The sequence below is a fragment of the Eurosta solidaginis genome, chromosome 5, assembly GCF_040869045.1.
Source record: "Eurosta solidaginis isolate ZX-2024a chromosome 5, ASM4086904v1, whole genome shotgun sequence".
NCBI classification, from domain to species: domain Eukaryota; kingdom Metazoa; phylum Arthropoda; class Insecta; order Diptera; family Tephritidae; genus Eurosta; species Eurosta solidaginis.
Genome location: NC_090323.1, coordinates 73,824,417 through 73,842,419, shown reverse-complemented (window position 1 = coordinate 73,842,419; position 18,003 = coordinate 73,824,417). Strand labels below are relative to the sequence as shown.

General features: G+C 34.1%; 1 protein-coding gene across 1 annotated transcript in view; it reads left to right on the top strand.

The window, feature by feature from the left end:
• Window positions 1-18,003, top strand: part of Sox21b — a 296,779-nt gene that overhangs the window by 233,084 nt on the left and 45,692 nt on the right. The window contains exons 4-5 of the mRNA XM_067757495.1: window positions 13,367-13,433; window positions 13,603-13,730. Coding sequence (XP_067613596.1) covers window positions 13,367-13,433; window positions 13,603-13,730 — 195 coding nt within the window. The remainder of the gene's footprint in view (window positions 1-13,366; window positions 13,434-13,602; window positions 13,731-18,003) is intronic.

The window sequence follows — 18,003 nt, the reverse complement described above, 5'->3', positions numbered from 1 at the left end:
AACAGCTGTCGCCTTGTCCGTCCTGATGTCACGTTGTTTAAATTTTTCCCAAATTATTAAATAAATTATAAAATTAAAAATTGCTTGAAATAAATGTTTTCATACATTTAAAGCGATACGGGCAATCCCCGGTTAACTCATATAATTAAAACTTTTCCATCGAAAATTGTTAGAAGAAAATCATGCTTTATGGTAATAACATTCCGTCTTCGATTTCAATTATTGTTGGTTCTAATTTTGCGATTTGATTTTTTATATCACTCAATGTAGCTTTTATGAGTTCCGAAGACTTCTTCTCATAGTTATATAATATCGGCCGGCACAATTTAACTGATTACGGCCGTGGATTTTTTCAATATTTTGAAGCATCATCTTTTAAATGGAGGGGAACAATAGAAGCCATAAACATATTACCATTTGTAATTGTTCCATCGTCTACATTTATTCTTTGTTTATATGCGCTTTGTCCTAATGATCCATCACAGCCACATTTATTTATCAATGTTAGCCTTTTTGGCAGTGATTTCAACTTTTCTTCAGAAAAACTTGTAAAGAGTCGCATAGACGTATGATCCATTAAGATTTGGAGCTCAACTTCAGCTGATACTTCGGTTATTTTGGCTCTTGGAGGAACTGCTTATTTCTTGGCTTGAGTGATTTGTTTGTATTCAGGGAAAAGATCGACATTATGTTGCAATAACGACTCACGCAATATATTATATTTATCCCTCGATAACCCGAGATCTATAAACAGCGCCAAAGACTCTTCAGGAGTGTATCTCCTAGGTAGCGCATATGGGGGTGTGGGAATGCTGTTTTTGATCCTTCCCAGTCGCACTGGACTTCCTAACGCAACTGCTCCTATGATATGAGACTTGGTGTTTTCTTCGTCCTTTGTATATTTACGGCCCGATTCTTAGCGTTACCGGTAAAATAGTACCCAGAACGTTATGCAACCGAAAATTACCATGTTACCAGTTGTTTATTCGCGATTCTGGCCAAAGTGGTAACGCTGTCATCACCGAAAAACTCACCAGTGTCTGTGGTGAAATTTAAAAGTTGGTTTTATTCGCTTTACCCATGGCAGCATGGGACAGCTGAATATAAACTTTTTTTATTTAATTTGATACTTCCGGCGCAGAATGATTTTTACATTTGTCCATCGAATTTGCAAAAACTAAGTACATGGAATTTTTATTTATGTTCGTAGGTATGTCACCATGCTGCCAGCGTGTATGGTTCCGCCATGGCTTTACCGAAAATATTTCACTCGTAGATAAGATGTTAACGAATAAACGGGACGATGTGTATATACATATGTGCATACATGCATACGTTTTTACATAGCTATATTGTAATATATACTATGAAAGTACATGGAAACATATATGTATAGCAAGAGGCAACACTTTTTATACCTTTCATGAAAATGAAATGGTATATTAATTTCGTCACGAAACCGAAAATTGTAAGCCCTTAAAGGAAAATAGATAGACCCACCATTAAGTATACCGAAATAATCAGGTTGAAGAGCTGAGTTGATTTAGCCATGTCCGTCTGTCCGTCTGTCTGTTTGTATGCAAACTAGTCCCTCAATTTTTGAGATATCTTGATAAAATTTGGTGAGCGGGTGTATTTGGGTGTCCGATTAGACATTTGTCGGAACCGACCGGATCGGACCACTATAGCATAGATCCTCCATACAACCGATTTTTCAGAAAAAGAGGATTTTTGTAATATCTTACCCAATTTAACAGATTGAAGCTTCAAACTTCACCATATACTTTCGTATATTGCAGATATTGTTGCCTGAAAAAATTGATGAGATCGGTCGTATATATAGTATATATCCCCCACAACCGATTGTTCAGATAAGGAACTTTTCGTAATTACTGCCCTATTTTAAGAGCTAGAGGCTTCAAATTTCAACGAATGCTTACGTATATAGCATATATTGTTGTCTGAAAAAATCATAAAGATCGGTGGTATATATAGTATATATATGGTGGTATATATAGTATATATATATAGTACATATATATATATATTTTTGCAAATTTTAGCCCCATTTTAACAGCTAGAAGCTTCAAATTTCACCGAGTACTTACGTATATAGCATATATTGTTGTCTGAAAAAATCATAGAGATCGGTTGTATATATAGTATATATCTCATACAACCGATTGTTCAGATAAGAAACTTTTCGCAATTTCTACCCCATTTTAACAGCTATAAGCTTCAAATTTCACCGATTGCTTACGTATACAGTATGTATTGTTGTGTCAAAAAATCATAGAGATCGGTAATATATATAATATACATATGATGGTATATATAGTATATATATATAGTATATATATTTTTTTTTTACGATTTCGGCCCCATTTTAACAGCTAGAAGCTTCAAATTTCACCAAATGCTTACGTGTATAGCATATATTGATGTTTGAAAAAATCATTTAGATCGGTGGCATACATAGTATATATCTCATACAACCGATTGTTCAGATAAGAAACTTTGCGCAATTTCTGCCCCGTTTTAACAGCTAGAAGCTTCAAATTTCACAAAATGCTTACGTATATAGCATATATTGTTGTCGGAAAATAAAATAAAGAGATCGGTGGTATATATATTATATACTTCATATAAACTGTCATTTTTGCCCTCTTTTTACGGCTAGAAGGTTCAAAATTCATCAAATAGTTACGTTTACGTCATATATTTTTGAAATACGTGATTCGTAGTCATAGTTTTTACATGCAGACCACAAAAAACGTGAAGCTTTGCATCCTCACACAGATTACCTACCTATTTTTATACCTTTCATGAAAATGAAATGGTATATTAATTTCGTCACGAAACCGAAAATTGTAAGTCCTTAAAGGAAAATAGATAGACCCACCATTAAGTATACCGAAATAATCAGGTTGAAGAGCTGAGTTGATTTAGCCATGTCCGTCTGTCCGTCTGTCCGTCTGTCCGTCTGTCTGTTTGTATGAAAACTAGTCCCTCAATTTTTGAGATATCTTGATAAAATTTGGTGAGCAGGTGTATTTGGGTGTCCAATTAGACATTTGTCGGAACCGACCGGATCGGACCACTATAGCATATATCCTCCATACAACCGATTTTTCAGAAAAAGAGGATTTTTGTAATATCTTACCCAATTTAACAGATTGAAGCTTCAAACTTCACCATATACTTTCGTATATTGCACATATTGTTGCCTGAAAAAATTTATGAGATCGGTCGTATATATAGTATATATCCCCCACAACCGATTGTTCAGATAAGGAACTTTTCGTAATTACTGCCCTATTTTAAGAGCTAGAGGCTTCAAATTTCAGCGAATGCTTACGTATATAGCATATATTGTTGTCTGAAAAAATCATAAAGATCGGTGGTATATATAGTATATATATGGTGGTATATATAGTATATATATATAGTATATATATATAGTATATATATATATATTTTCGCAAATTTTAGCCCCATTTTAGCAGCTAGAAGCTTCAAATTTCACCGAATATTTACTTATATAGCATATATTGTTGTCTGAAAAAATCATAGAGATCGGTTGTATATATAGTATATATCTCATACAACCGATTGTTCAGATAAGAAACTTTTCGCAATTTCTACCCCATTTTAACAGCTATAAGCTTCAAATTTCACTGATTGCTTACGTATATAGCATATATTGATGTCTGAAAAAATCATTGAGATCGGTGGTATAAATAGTATATATCTCATACAACCGATTGTTCAGATAAGAAACTTTGCGCAATTTCTGCCCCGTTTTAACAGTTAGAAGCTTCAAATTTCACAAAATGCTTTCGTATATAGCATATATTGTTGTCTGAAAAAATCATAGAGATCGGTGGTATATATATTATATACTTCATATAAACTGTCATATTGACCCCTTTTTTACGGCTAGAAGCTTCAAGATTCATCAAATTTCATCAAATAGTTACGTTTACGTCATATGTTTTTGAAATACGTGATTCGTAGCCATAGTTTTTACATGCAGACCACAAAAAACGTGAAGCATTGCATCCTCACACAGATTACCTACCTATTTTTTATTTTATATTTATCTTAAAAATCGTTTAGATATGTTCAAATTTCACCAAATGCTTACGTGTATAGCATATATTGTTGTCTGAGAAAATCATAGATACCGGTGGTATATATAGTATATATCCCATACAACCGATTGTTCAGATAAGAAACTTTGCGCAATTTCTTCCCCATTTTAACAGTTATAAGCTTCAAATTTCACCGATTGCTTACGTATATAGTATGTATTGTTGTGTCAAAAAATCATAGAGATCGGTGATATATATAATATATATATGATGGTATATATAGTATATATATAGTATATATATATTTTTTTACTATTTCGGCCCCGTTTTAACAGCTAGAAGCTTCAAATTTCACCAACTGCTTACGTGTATAGCATATATTGATGTCTGAAAAAATCATTGAGATCGGTGGTACACATAGTATATATCTCATACAACCGATTGTTCAGATAAGAAACTTTGCGCAATTTCTGCCCCGTTTTAACAGTTAGAAGCTTCAAATTTCACAAAATGCTTACGTATATAGCATATATTGTTGTCTGAAAAAATCATAGAGATCGGTCGTATATATATTATATACTTCATATAAACTGTCATTTTGACCCCTTTTTTACGGCTAGAATCTTCAAAATTCATCAAATTTTATCAAATAGTTACGTTTTCGTCATATATTTTTGAAATACGTGATTCGTAGTCATAGTTTTTACACGCAGACCACAAAAAACCTGAAACTTTGCATCCTCACACAAAGTACCTACCTGTTTTTATACCTTTCATGAAAATGAAATGGTATATTAATTTCGTCACGAAACCGAAAATTGTAAGTCCTTAAAGGAAAATAGATAGACCCACCATTAAGTATACCGAAATAATCAGGTTGAAGAGCTGAGTTGATTTAGCCATGTCCGTCTGTCCGTCTGTCCGTCTGTCTGTTTGTATGCAAACTAGTCCCTCAATTTTTGAGATATCTTGATAAAATTTGGTGAGCAGGTGTATTTGGGTGTCCGATGAGACATTTGTCGGAACCGACCGGATCGGACCACTATAGCATATATCCTCCATACAACCGATTTTTCAGAAAAAGAGGATTTTTGTAATATCTTACCCAATTTAACAGATTGAAGCTTCAAACTTCACCATATACTTTCGTATATTGCACATATTGTTGCCTGAAAAAATTTATGAGATCGGTCGTATATATAGTATATATCCCCCACAACCGATTGTTCAGATAAGGAACTTTTCGTAATTACTGCCCTATTTTAAGAGCTAGAGGCTTCAAATTTCAGCGAATGCTTACGTATATAGCATATATTGTTGTCTGAAAAAATCATAAAGATCGGTGGTATATATAGTATATATATGGTAGTATATATAGTATATATATATAGTATATATATATATAGTATATATATATATATTTTCGCAAATTTTAGCCCCATTTTAACAGCTAGAAGCTTCAAATTTCACCGAATATTTACTTATATAGCATATATTGTTGTCTGAAAAAATCATAGAGATCGGTTGTATATATAGTATATATCTCATACAACCGATTGTTCAGATAAGAAACTTTTCGCAATTTCTATCCCATTTTAACAGCTATAAGCTTCAAATTTCACTGATTGCTTACGTATATAGCATATATTGATGTCTGAAAAAATCATTGAGATCGGTGGTATAAATAGTATATATCTCATACAACCGATTGTTCAGATAAGAAACTTTGCGCAATTTCTGCCCCGTTTTAACAGTTAGAAGCTTCAAATTTCACAAAATGCTTTCGTATATAGCATATATTGTTGTCTGAAAAAATCATAGAGATCGGTGGTATATATATTATATACTTCATATAAACTGACATATTGACCCCTTTTTTACGGCTAGAAGCTTCAAGATTCATCAAATTTCATCAAATAGTTACGTTTACGTCATATATTTTTGAAATACGTGATTCGTAGCCATAGTTTTTACATGCAGACCACAAAAAACGTGAAGCATTGCATCCTCACACAGATTACCTACCTATTTTTTATTTTATATTTATCTTAAAAATCGTTTAGATATGTTCAAATTTCACCAAATGCTTACGTGTATAGCATATATTGTTGTCTGAGAAAATCATAGATACCGGTGGTATATATAGTATATATCCCATACAACCGATTGTTCAGATAAGAAACTTTGCGCAATTTCTTCCCCATTTTAACAGTTATAAGCTTCAAATTTCACCGATTGCTTACGTATATAGTATGTATTGTTGTGTCAAAAAATCATAGAGATCGGTGATATATATAACATATATATGATGGTATATATAGTATATATATAGTATATATATATTTTTTTTACGATTTCGGCCCCGTTTTAACAGCTAGAAGCTTCAAATTTCACCAACTGCTTACGTGTATAGCATATATTGATGTCTGAAAAAATCATTGAGATCGGTGGTACACATAGTATATATCTCATACAACCGATTGTTCAGATAAGAAACTTTGCGCAATTTCTGCCCCGTTTTAACAGCTAGAAGCTTCAAATTTCACAAAATGCTTACGTATATAGCATATATTGTTGTCTGAAAAAATCATAGAGATCGGTCGTATATATATTATATACTTCATATAAACTGTCATTTTGACCCCTTTTTTACGGCTAGAATCTTCAAAATTCATCAAATTTCATCAAATAGTTACGTTTTCGTCATATATTTTTGAAATACGTGATTCGTAGTCATAGTTTTTACACGCAGACCACAAAAAACCTGAAACTTTGCATCCTCACACAAAGTACCTACCTGTTTATATACCTTTCATGAAAATGAAATGGTATATTAATTTCGTCACGAAACCGAAAATTGTAAGTCCTTAAAGGAAAATAGATAGACCCACCATTAAGTATACCGAAATAATCAGGTTGAAGAGCTGAGTTGATTTAGCCATGTCCGTCTGTCCGTCTGTCCGTCTGTCTGTTTGTATGCAAACTAGTCCCTCAATTTTTGAGATATCTTGATAAAATTTGGTGAGCAGGTGTATTTGGGTGTCCGATTAGACATTTGTCGGAACCGACCGGATCGGACCACTATAGCATATATCCTCCATACAACCGATTTTTCAGAAAAAGAGGATTTTTGTAATATCTTACCCAATTTAACAGATTGAAGCTTCAAACTTCACCATATACTTTCGTATATTGCACATATTGTTGCCTGAAAAAATTTATGAGATCGGTCGTATATATAGTATATATCCCCCACAACCGATTGTTCAGATAAGGAACTTTTCGTAATTACTGCCCTATTTTAAGAGCTAGAGGCTTCAAATTTCAGCGAATGCTTACGTATATAGCATATATTGTTGTCTGAAAAAATCATAAAGATCGGTGGTATATATAGTATATATATGGTGGTATATATAGTATATATATATAGTATATATATATAGTATATATATATATATTTTCGCAAATTTTAGCCCCATTTTAACAGCTAGAAGCTTCAAATTTCACCGAATATTTACTTATATAGCATATATTGTTGTCTGAAAAAATCATAGAGATCGGTTGTATATATAGTATATATCTCATACAACCGATTGTTCAGATAAGAAGCTTTTCACAATTTCTACCCCATTTTAACAGCTATAAGCTTCAAATTTCACTGATTGCTTACGTATATAGCATATATTGATGTCTGAAAAAATCATTGAGATCGGTGGTATAAATAGTATATATCTCATACAACCGACTGTTCAGATAAGAAACTTTGCGCAATTTCTGCCCCGTTTTAACAGTTAGAAGCTTCAAATTTCACAAAATGTTTCGTATATAGCATATATTGTTGTCTGAAAAAATCATAGAGATCGGTGGTATATATATTATATACTTCATATAAACTGTCATATTGACCCCTTTTTTACGGCTAGAAGCTTCAAGATTCATCAAATTTCATCAAATAGTTACGTTTACGTCATATATTTTTGAAATACGTGATTCGTAGCCATAGTTTTTACATGCAGACCACAAAAAACGTGAAGCATTGCATCCTCACACAGATTACCTACCTATTTTTTATTTTATATTTATCTTAAAAATCGTTTAGATATGTTCAAATTTCACCAAATGCTTACGTGTATAGCATATATTGTTGTCTGAGAAAATCATAGATACCGGTGGTATATATAGTATATATCCCATACAACCGATTGTTCAGATAAGAAACTTTGCGCAATTTCTTCCCCATTTTAACAGTTATAAGCTTCAAATTTCACCGATTGCTTACGTATATAGTATGTATTGTTGTGTCAAAAAATCATAGAGATCGGTGATATATATAATATATATATGATGGTATATATAGAATATATATAGTATATATATATTTTTTTTACGATTTCGGCCCCGTTTTAACAGCTAGAAGCTTCAAATTTCACCAACTGCTTACGTGTATAGCATATATTGATGTCTGAAAAAATCATTGAGATCGGTGGTACACATAGTATATATCTCATACAACCGATTGTTCAGATAAGAAACTTTGCGCAATTTCTGCCCCGTTTTAACAGTTAGAAGCTTCAAATTTCACAAAATGCTTACGTATATAGCATATATTGTTGTCTGAAAAAATCATAGAGATCGGTTGTATATATATTATATACTTCATATAAACTGTCATTTTGACCCCTTTTTTACGGCTAGAATCTTCAAAATTCATCAAATTTCATCAAATAGTTACGTTTTCGTCATATATTTTTGAAATACGTGATTCGTAGTCATAGTTTTTACACGTAGACCACAAAAAACCTGAAACTTTGCATCCTCACACAAAGTACCTACCTGTTTTTTATTTTATATTTATCTTAAAAATCGTTAAGGTATGTAGATCTGTTCACTATATATTTCTTATCTTATACATCCGATTATTCGGAGATTACGAACGGGATAAGATTATTGTTCAGCCCCATTCATGAAAGGTATGAAGTCTTCGGCACAGCCGAAGACAGTCCCGTTCTTACTTGTTTATTTGCCATGTCCGTCCGTCCGTCCGTCCGTCCGTTAACACGATAACTTGAGTAAATTTTGAGGTATCTTGGTGAAATTTGGTATGTAGGTTCCTGAGCACTCATCTCAGATCGCGATTTAAAATGAACGATATCGGACTATAACCACGCCCACTTTTTCGATATCGAAAATTTCGAAAAACAGAAAAAGTGCGATAATTCATTACAAAAGACAGATAAAGCGGCGAAACTTGGTAGACGGGTTGAACTTATTACACAGAAGAGAAAATTAGTAAAATTTTTGACAGTGGGCGTGGCACCGCCCACTTTTAAAAGAAGGTAATTTAAAAGTTTTGCAAGCTGTAATTTGGCAGTCGTTGAAGATATTATGATGAAATTTTGTAGGAACGTTACTCCTATTACTATATGTACGCTTAATAAAAATTAGCAAAATCGGAGAAGGACCACGCCCACTTTTAAAAAAAAAATTTTTTTAAAGTAAAATTTTAACAAAAAATTTAATATCTTTACAGTATATAAGAAAATTATGTCAACATTCAACTCCAGTAATGATATGGTGCAACAAAATACAAAAATAAAATAAAATTTCAAAATGGGCGTGGCTCCGCCCTTTTTTATTTAATTTGTCTAAGATACTTTTAACGCCACAAGTCGAACAAAAATTAACCAATCCTTTTGAAATTTGGTGGGGGCATAGATTTTATGACGTTAACTGTTTTCTGTGAAAATGGGCGAAATCGGTTGATGCCACGCCCAGTTTTTATACACAGTCGTTCGTCTGTCCTTCCGCATGGCCGTTAACACGATAACTTGAGCAAAAATCGACATATCTTTAATGAACTTAGTTCACGTGCTTACTTGAACTCACTTTATCTTGGTATGAAAAATGAACGAAATCCGACTATGACCACGCCCACTTTTTCGATATCGAAAATTACGAAAAATGAAAAAAATGCCTTAATTCTATACCAAATACGAAAAAAGGGATGAAACATGGTAAGGTAATTGGATTGTTTTATTGACGTGAAATATAACTTTAGAAAAATCTTTATAAAGTGGTTGTAACACCTACCATATTAAGTAGAAGAATATGAAAAAGTTCTGCAGGGCGAAATAAAAAACCCTTAAAATCTTGGCAGATATTACATATATAAATAAATTAGCCGTATCCAACAGATGATGTTCTGGGTCACCCTGGTACACATTTTGGTCGATATCTGGAAAACGCCTTCACATATACAACTACCACCACTCCCTTTTAAAACTCTCATTAATACCTTTAATTTGATACCCATATCGTACAAATTCATTCTAGAGTCACCCCTGGTCCACCTTTATGGCGATATCTCGAAAAGGCGTCCACCTATAGAACTAAGCCCTACGCCCTTTTAAAATACCCATTAAAACCTTTCATTTGATACCCATATCGTACAAACAAAGTCTAGAGTCACCCCTGGTCCACCTTTACTGCGATACCTCGAAAAGGCGTCCATCTATAGAACTAAGGCCCACTCCCTTTTAAAATACTCATTAACTCCTTTCGTTTGATACCCATATTGGACAAACGAATTCTACATTCACCCCTAGCCCACCTTTATGGCGATATCTCGAAACGGCGTCCACCTATGGAACTAAGGATTACTCCCTTTTAAAATACTCATTAACACCTTTCTTTTGATACCCATATTGTACAAACAAATTCTAGGGTCACCCCTGATCCACCTTTATGGCGATATCTCTAAACGGCGTCCACCTATGGAACTAATGATTACTCCCTTTTAGAATACTCATTAACACCTTTCATTTGATACCCATATCGTACAAACGCATTCTAGAGTCACCCCTGGTCCACCTTTATGGCGATATCTCGAAAAGGCGACCACCTATACAACAACCACCACTCCCTTTTAAAACCCTCATTAATACCTTTTATTTGATACCCATATCATACAAACACATTCTAGAGTCACCCCTGGTTCACCTTTATGGCGATATTTCGAAACGGCATCCACCTATAGAACTAAGGATTACTCCCTTTTAAAATATTCATTAACACCTTTCATTTGATACCCATATCGTACAAACGCATTCTAGAGTCAACCCTGATCCACCTTTATGGCTATATCCCTAAATGGCGTCCACCTATAGAACCATGGCCCACTCCCTCATAAAATACTCATTAGTGCCTTTCATTTGATACACACGTCATATAAACACATTCCAGGGTTTCCCTCGGTTCATTTTCCTACATGGTTATTTTTCCTTATGTTGTCACCATAGCTCTCAACTGAGTATGTAATGTTCGGTTACACCCGAACTAAACCTTCCTTACTTGTTAAAATACTCATTAACATCTTTCATTTGATACCCATATCGTACAAACAAATTCTAGAGTCACCCCTGGTCCCCCTTCATGTCGATATCTCGAAAAGGCGTCCACCTATAGAACTAAGGCCCACGCCTTTTTAAAATACTCATTAACACCTTTCATTTCATACCCATATCGTACAAACAAATTCTCGAGTCAGGCCTGGTCCACCTTTATGGCGATATCCCTAAATGGCGTCCATCTATAGAACTATGGCCCTTTACCTCTTAAAATACTCTTTAATGCCTTCCATTTGATACACATGTCATACAAACACATTCCAGGGTTACCCTAGGTTCCTTTTACAACATGGTGATTTCCCTTACTTTGTCTCCGCAGCTCTCAACTGAGTATGTAATGTTCGGTTACACCCGAACTTAGCCTTCCTTACTTGTTACTATTATGTTTACTTATTTGCGCTCACAACTCTTTATTTTTCAGTATTGCCTTTTTCTAAACAACAGCTTTTGTATGTTACATCGATGTTACCACCTATTTTAGTGGGTAAACAATTATCCGGCTACTTTCGTGGGCAGAATACCAAAAGGGTACAAAAGTTACCACATGAAGAAAGTTGTTACCACATTAGAATCAGGCTGTTAATAGACAATGCTTCTGAAAGATGAGTCGTGGCGATAGTTCTAGTATAATCTGGCAGCTTCTTCTATAGGTTTTGTTGGTCTTCCTCTAGTTCGATTGGCTGATGTGCTAGGCATTTATTCGTCCAAAAACTTTTACCAGCTAGCCAGCTTTCATGCTTACTTATAAACCTTGAAGTAGAATGACCGAATGCTTGCCTCTTTCTTTGTATTGGAATGTAGAGGAAGCCAATTTTTCTTTCAAGTCTTCGTCTTCTTTATTACATGCTTCATTTGGTAATTCTATCATAATAGCCTCAACGAACTCCGCTTTTGTCTTTGAAACTTTGAATACCTCAAATAGTTTGGAGTTTTCTAGAGACATATTAAAATTTGTCATCGAGTATATCTTAATAAAAAATATGTGAGCTATATTTATGGTTATTTAAATAAACAGAATACTTTATTCTATAGACTCCAAAAAACGACTGACTTTGGGCGTTGTATTAACCATTGCTTTATATACTCAAATTATGGAAATGATTTCCAGGTATATTATGCAGCTTGTAACGGAAAAATTTGGTTTTATTAACAAATTCCAACAACAAAAGTGACCGTACTAAATTGGCCTCCTTCTTACCTATAACTGCTCAGGCGCGTATTTATACCCAAGGTTGCTTCACTTTATTTGATGTAAAAAGTGAAATCGCAGTTGGACGCTGGTAGACCTTATGAATTCTGGTAACTGAATATTCATCAAATACCTACTGTAAATTTCACGGAGACCTTTTTTATGCTTTTTTTTATTTTCCATCAAAGTTCGAAAAAGGTCGTAAAAATAGGCTTTTCGAAATATGGGTAGATCTGACAACTTTTATAAAAAAAAAAAAAACAAATTTTATGTTTTGCTTCAACCTAGAATATAATACAAGAAAGCAGTAGCAGACCGTTTGGTTTAGAGACAAAACAATTTTTAATACAACAAAAGAGGACAAAAAACACAAATTTTTCTAAGTGTTAAAAATTAATCAATTTTGAGCGGCTCTACCTCCTAAAATATCATTTTCTGTTTAATAAGAGTTATATATTCGTAATCCCTAGAAAATTCTCTATTAAATACGTGTATTAGGTTTATCGAACGCTTTCATGAAATTTTTGATTTTTGCCAGGCTTTTCGGCCAGAGGCGCCATAGTGTGGCGTAGCCGCTGTGTTTAAGATATAATAAAATCCTTTTATGACCTTAAATTGCAATTAAATAAATTTTATTCATACTAAGAAAATAGAGAAATTTGTATTATTCGTTTTAGGAGCCGAATGGAAACTTCTAACCGAAGACGAAAAGCGTCCATTTATCGATGAAGCCAAACGACTACGGTAAATTAACATTTACAATAAATTTAAATTGAACTCTGCAGCTTAAACACTGGCAATTATGCTAATGGAATATGTGTGCACACAATGCACACATCTAATTTCCAAAAATATTTGCATATTACTTTATAAATAAGTGTTTCTTTTAAAGTAATCCTCTAATTATTTTCAGTGCAATGCACATGAAGGAACATCCCGACTACAAATATCGTCCCAGAAGAAAACCGAAGGCGTTACGACGCGATGGTTATCCCTACCCAATGCCGTATCCATCGGTACCTGTGGAGGCGTTACGTGCAGGTGAGTAAAGAGTGAGGTCACATTTATGCCAACTCACATCTATACACACAAGCTCATGTGTAGACATGCGCGGAACATTATTATATCACTTAGCACAAAATATATTTATGGTGTAATTAAAATGCAAAACCACTTTATTTGTACAAAACTTAAGCACTAGCATACTCACGTCAATGTAAATACATAAAGCATTATGTTGAATAGTTTGAAAAAAAAATGACAACAAGCTAATATCAATCCAGGGTCTACACTGAAGGAGGTTTTTTTTACAGCTGTCTTGACCAAATGAGCTGAATTGTGCGGCTCAGCTGTTAACCCTAATAAAACGGGACTGAAACTGTTTATTAAGCACAATGCTGATTCTGTAACCGGCTGATATCGTAGACAAAATGGCCACATCCCGGGCGACAATAAGGCTCCAGACGCGGTATTTAATCTTGCGAACAATATTCACTCCTGCATTTCTACCGGCTTCCATTTCATCCCTGGCGGGGCAGATGCCGACTTTCGCTCCTGTAACCAGATTAACCATTCATATCCCATCACCGCAGGAACGGGGTGAGGAATAAATATGAGGCGGAAGGCTGGTGACCTGTTCACACTTGCACCCAGGCTGGACGAAAAGATTAAAAGCAGGTGAAACCTGCCCGATCTCAGCCTTGGAAAATTCAGCCGGAAACTTAGGCTCCTCTAGTATGTCAAATTTCACTTCCTGATGCAAATGTGGTTAACGAAATTTCGGAAAACTTCATACGCTGTTTTCATACCTTCGCACTTTGCAAACAGGGAATTTTCAAATATACAGAGCTTTTATACGTACATATGTTTACTCTACTCGACAATAGTGTGCATTTAATTACAATATATTAGACCGCATAAAACAAGACAATATGTAGTTAGTTCCTTTGCAGGCACTTATGGTGGATATGACAAATTCCTGAATGGCACGAATGACAGCAATATTGAGCATCGCCTGCCCATTCATGGGTTAAGGATGTGGGTATTATGTGAACAACCCTCTTAACTAGATGCATATGTACCCCGGGTAAATTGCTAAACTACTATGAAAAAATACTATTTTGCAAGCTGATTTTTTTCATTGCAATCAAACTAACCCAAGAAAGATCAGAAATATATAAAATACAAATACAAAAGCTTCGTAGAGTGGCAAGATACTACACGGTTGAAATCATAAACCATTCGCACATGACCAAACTTATTTTGGTTGTAAATGCAAACGTTGCAAAGTTTGAAAAGGAGCAAGCTCATATCGACGTGCCCTACGAAAACTAGAATCTGCAGTTAAAACTTTTGGGTTTGAATTTATATTTGAAAAAAAAAACTCTAGAATTAAAATATTTTGATTTATATTTAACAAATTCGATTATTTAAGATATCAAGAGATTTACAAATGACTTATTGGAGAAAATATTTTATTTAAAAATAGTAGCTATCACTGAAGTTTGAAGCTTTGATCGCCTTGTCTTGAAGAAGTATATATTCTTCAAAGAAGGGATATGCAAAATAAAATTTGCACTGTTTTCTTCGAAAAGCTATTCCTTCACTTTCAATTCTAAAAGTATCTGCCACTAAAATGAATTATTTTATTGGAAGTTTATTAAAGAATACAAAAGTATTATACTTACCAGTTTGTTCAATATGTTGTTATACTCAGCGTGCTTTGCACACAGAGTATATTAACTTTGATTGGATAACGGTTAGTTGTACAGGTATAAAGGAACCGAGATAGATATAGACTTCGATATACCAAAATCATCAGTATCGAAGAAAAATTTGATTGGGCCATGTCCATCCGTCCGCCCGTCCGTCTGTCCGTTAACACGATAACTTGAGTAACTATTGATATATCTTTATCAAATTTGGTACACGAGCTTATCTGGATCCAGAATAGATTCGTATTGAAAATGAGTGAAATCGGATGATAACCACGCCCACTTTTTATATATATAACATTTTGGAAAACACAAAAAACCTGATTATTTCGTAAATAATACACCTAGAATGTTGAAATTTGACATATGGGCTGATATTAAGACTTGATAAAAATTTGAAAAAATTTTTTAAAATGGGCGTGGCAGCGCCCACTTGTAATAAAATCAATTTTATAAATATTATTAATCATAAATCAAAAATCGTTAAACCTATCGTAACAAAATTCGGCAGAGAGGTTGCCTTTACTATAAATAAAATAAGCTATATCTTTGCAAAAAAGAGCTTTATATCAATGGTATTTCATTTCCCAAGTGGATTTATAATACTAATATGAACATTTTCAAATTTAAAAAAATGGGCGTGGCACCGCTCCTGTTATAACTAAGAAATATTTCGGGAGCCATAACTCGAGAAAAATTAACGGATCGTAATAAAATTGGGTACACAAATTTTCCCTATAACAGGAAATATTTCTGGAAGGAATGGAAGAGATCGGGTAAAGACCACGCCCACTTTTATATGCAAGATTTTTAAAAGGGTCTTAGACGAAAATAATAAGCTATATCTTATTGTATCAATAGAATTTTACTTTCTAAATTGAATGTGTACACATATTTTCCTTACAGCAGAAAACATTTCTAGTAAAAATGGACGGGATCGATTAAAGACCAAGGCAACTTAGATATAAAAGAAGTTTAAAAGGGTCGTAGACTAGAATAGTAAGCTATAACTTAGCAAAAAAAAGTTTTGAATCAATGATATTTCGTTTATCAAGTTTTATTGTAAGAGGAAATGGGGAGATATTTTTTTTAAACGGGCGATGCCAATGTTATGTAGAAAGTAATTTATCTGAAATGAAATTTACAATTTAAGCCCACGCTGAGTATATAATGTTCGGTTACACCCGAACTTAGACACCTTTACTTGTCATACCTTTCATGAAAATGAAATGTATATTAATTTCGTCACGAATCCCAAAATTGTAAGTCCTTAGAGGAAATAGATAGACCCACCATTAAGTATACCGAAATAATCAGGATGAAGAGCTGAGTTGATTTAGCCATGTCCGTCTGTCTGTTTGTATGCAAACTAGTCCCTCAATTTTTGAGATATCTTGATAAAATTTGGTGAGCAGGTATATTTCGGTGTCGGATTAGACATTTGTCGGAACCGGCCGGATCGGTCCACTATAGCATATATCCTCCATACAACCGATTTTTCAGAAAAAGAGGATTTTTGTTATATCTTCCTCAATTTATCAGATTGAAGCTTCAAACTTCACCATATACTTTCGTATATTGCACATATTGTTGTCTGAAAAAATTTATGAGATCGGTAGTATATATAGTATATATCCCCACAACCGATTGTTCAGATAAGAAACTTTTGGTAATTACTGCCCTATATCAAGAGCTAGAGGCTTTAAATTTCAACAAATGCTTACGTATGTATATAGCATACTCGCAGACCCGTCAGACGTTGTTCTGCCCTAAATTTGGTCTATCTGCATACATTTTAATAAGCTTTTTCCATCTTTTTCTTAATCCTTTTATTCTCTCCTCCCTCCGTCTTTTTCGCTTCATCTATCTCTATCTTCGTCTCACTCTATCTCTTTGTCAGTCTCCTTCCCTATTTTCTCTTCTCTGAAGTTTTTCCCATTCTTCTTCATCCCTTATTGCCAGTCCCAGAGGGTGGTATGTATTTTGTTCCAGTCCCATTCCGAGTCCCAGTCCCACTCCGAGTCTCAGTCCTAGTCCTAGTACTAATCCCAGTCCCAGCCCGTCTCTGGTCTACTTCCCGGATAAAAAAGGATCTTAAATACTTATATAGGCAAATTTATATACCAAATTTCAGGCAAATCGAATAGGACGTATGTAAATAGGTATGTGGGTATTATTAATTCATGTCTTTATTTCGGCTTCGCATGCATATTTATCAGTTTTGCCAGGTTGATGAGACTAAATCGAATATCAAAATGAAAATTACTTTAAAGCACTCAGCAATAGTTTTCATTTGATATCCATATTACAGACACATTCTAGGGGTATCCGGGTCCAGGTTTTGGCCTATATCTCGAGCATAGTCACCCAGGGGTATAAAGATTACTCCGTACTAAAGCACACATCAGCAGCTTCAATTTGATACCCATAATGTAAAACCACATCCTAGTGTTACCCTGGTCCACGTTTTGGCCGATATTTGGAGGCCATAGTCACCAATAAGTATAAAAACTTCCCTGTACTAAAGCTGTAATCAACAGCTTTCATTTGTTATCCATATTTTGGCCTATATCTCGAGACCCTAGTCACCCAGGGGTATA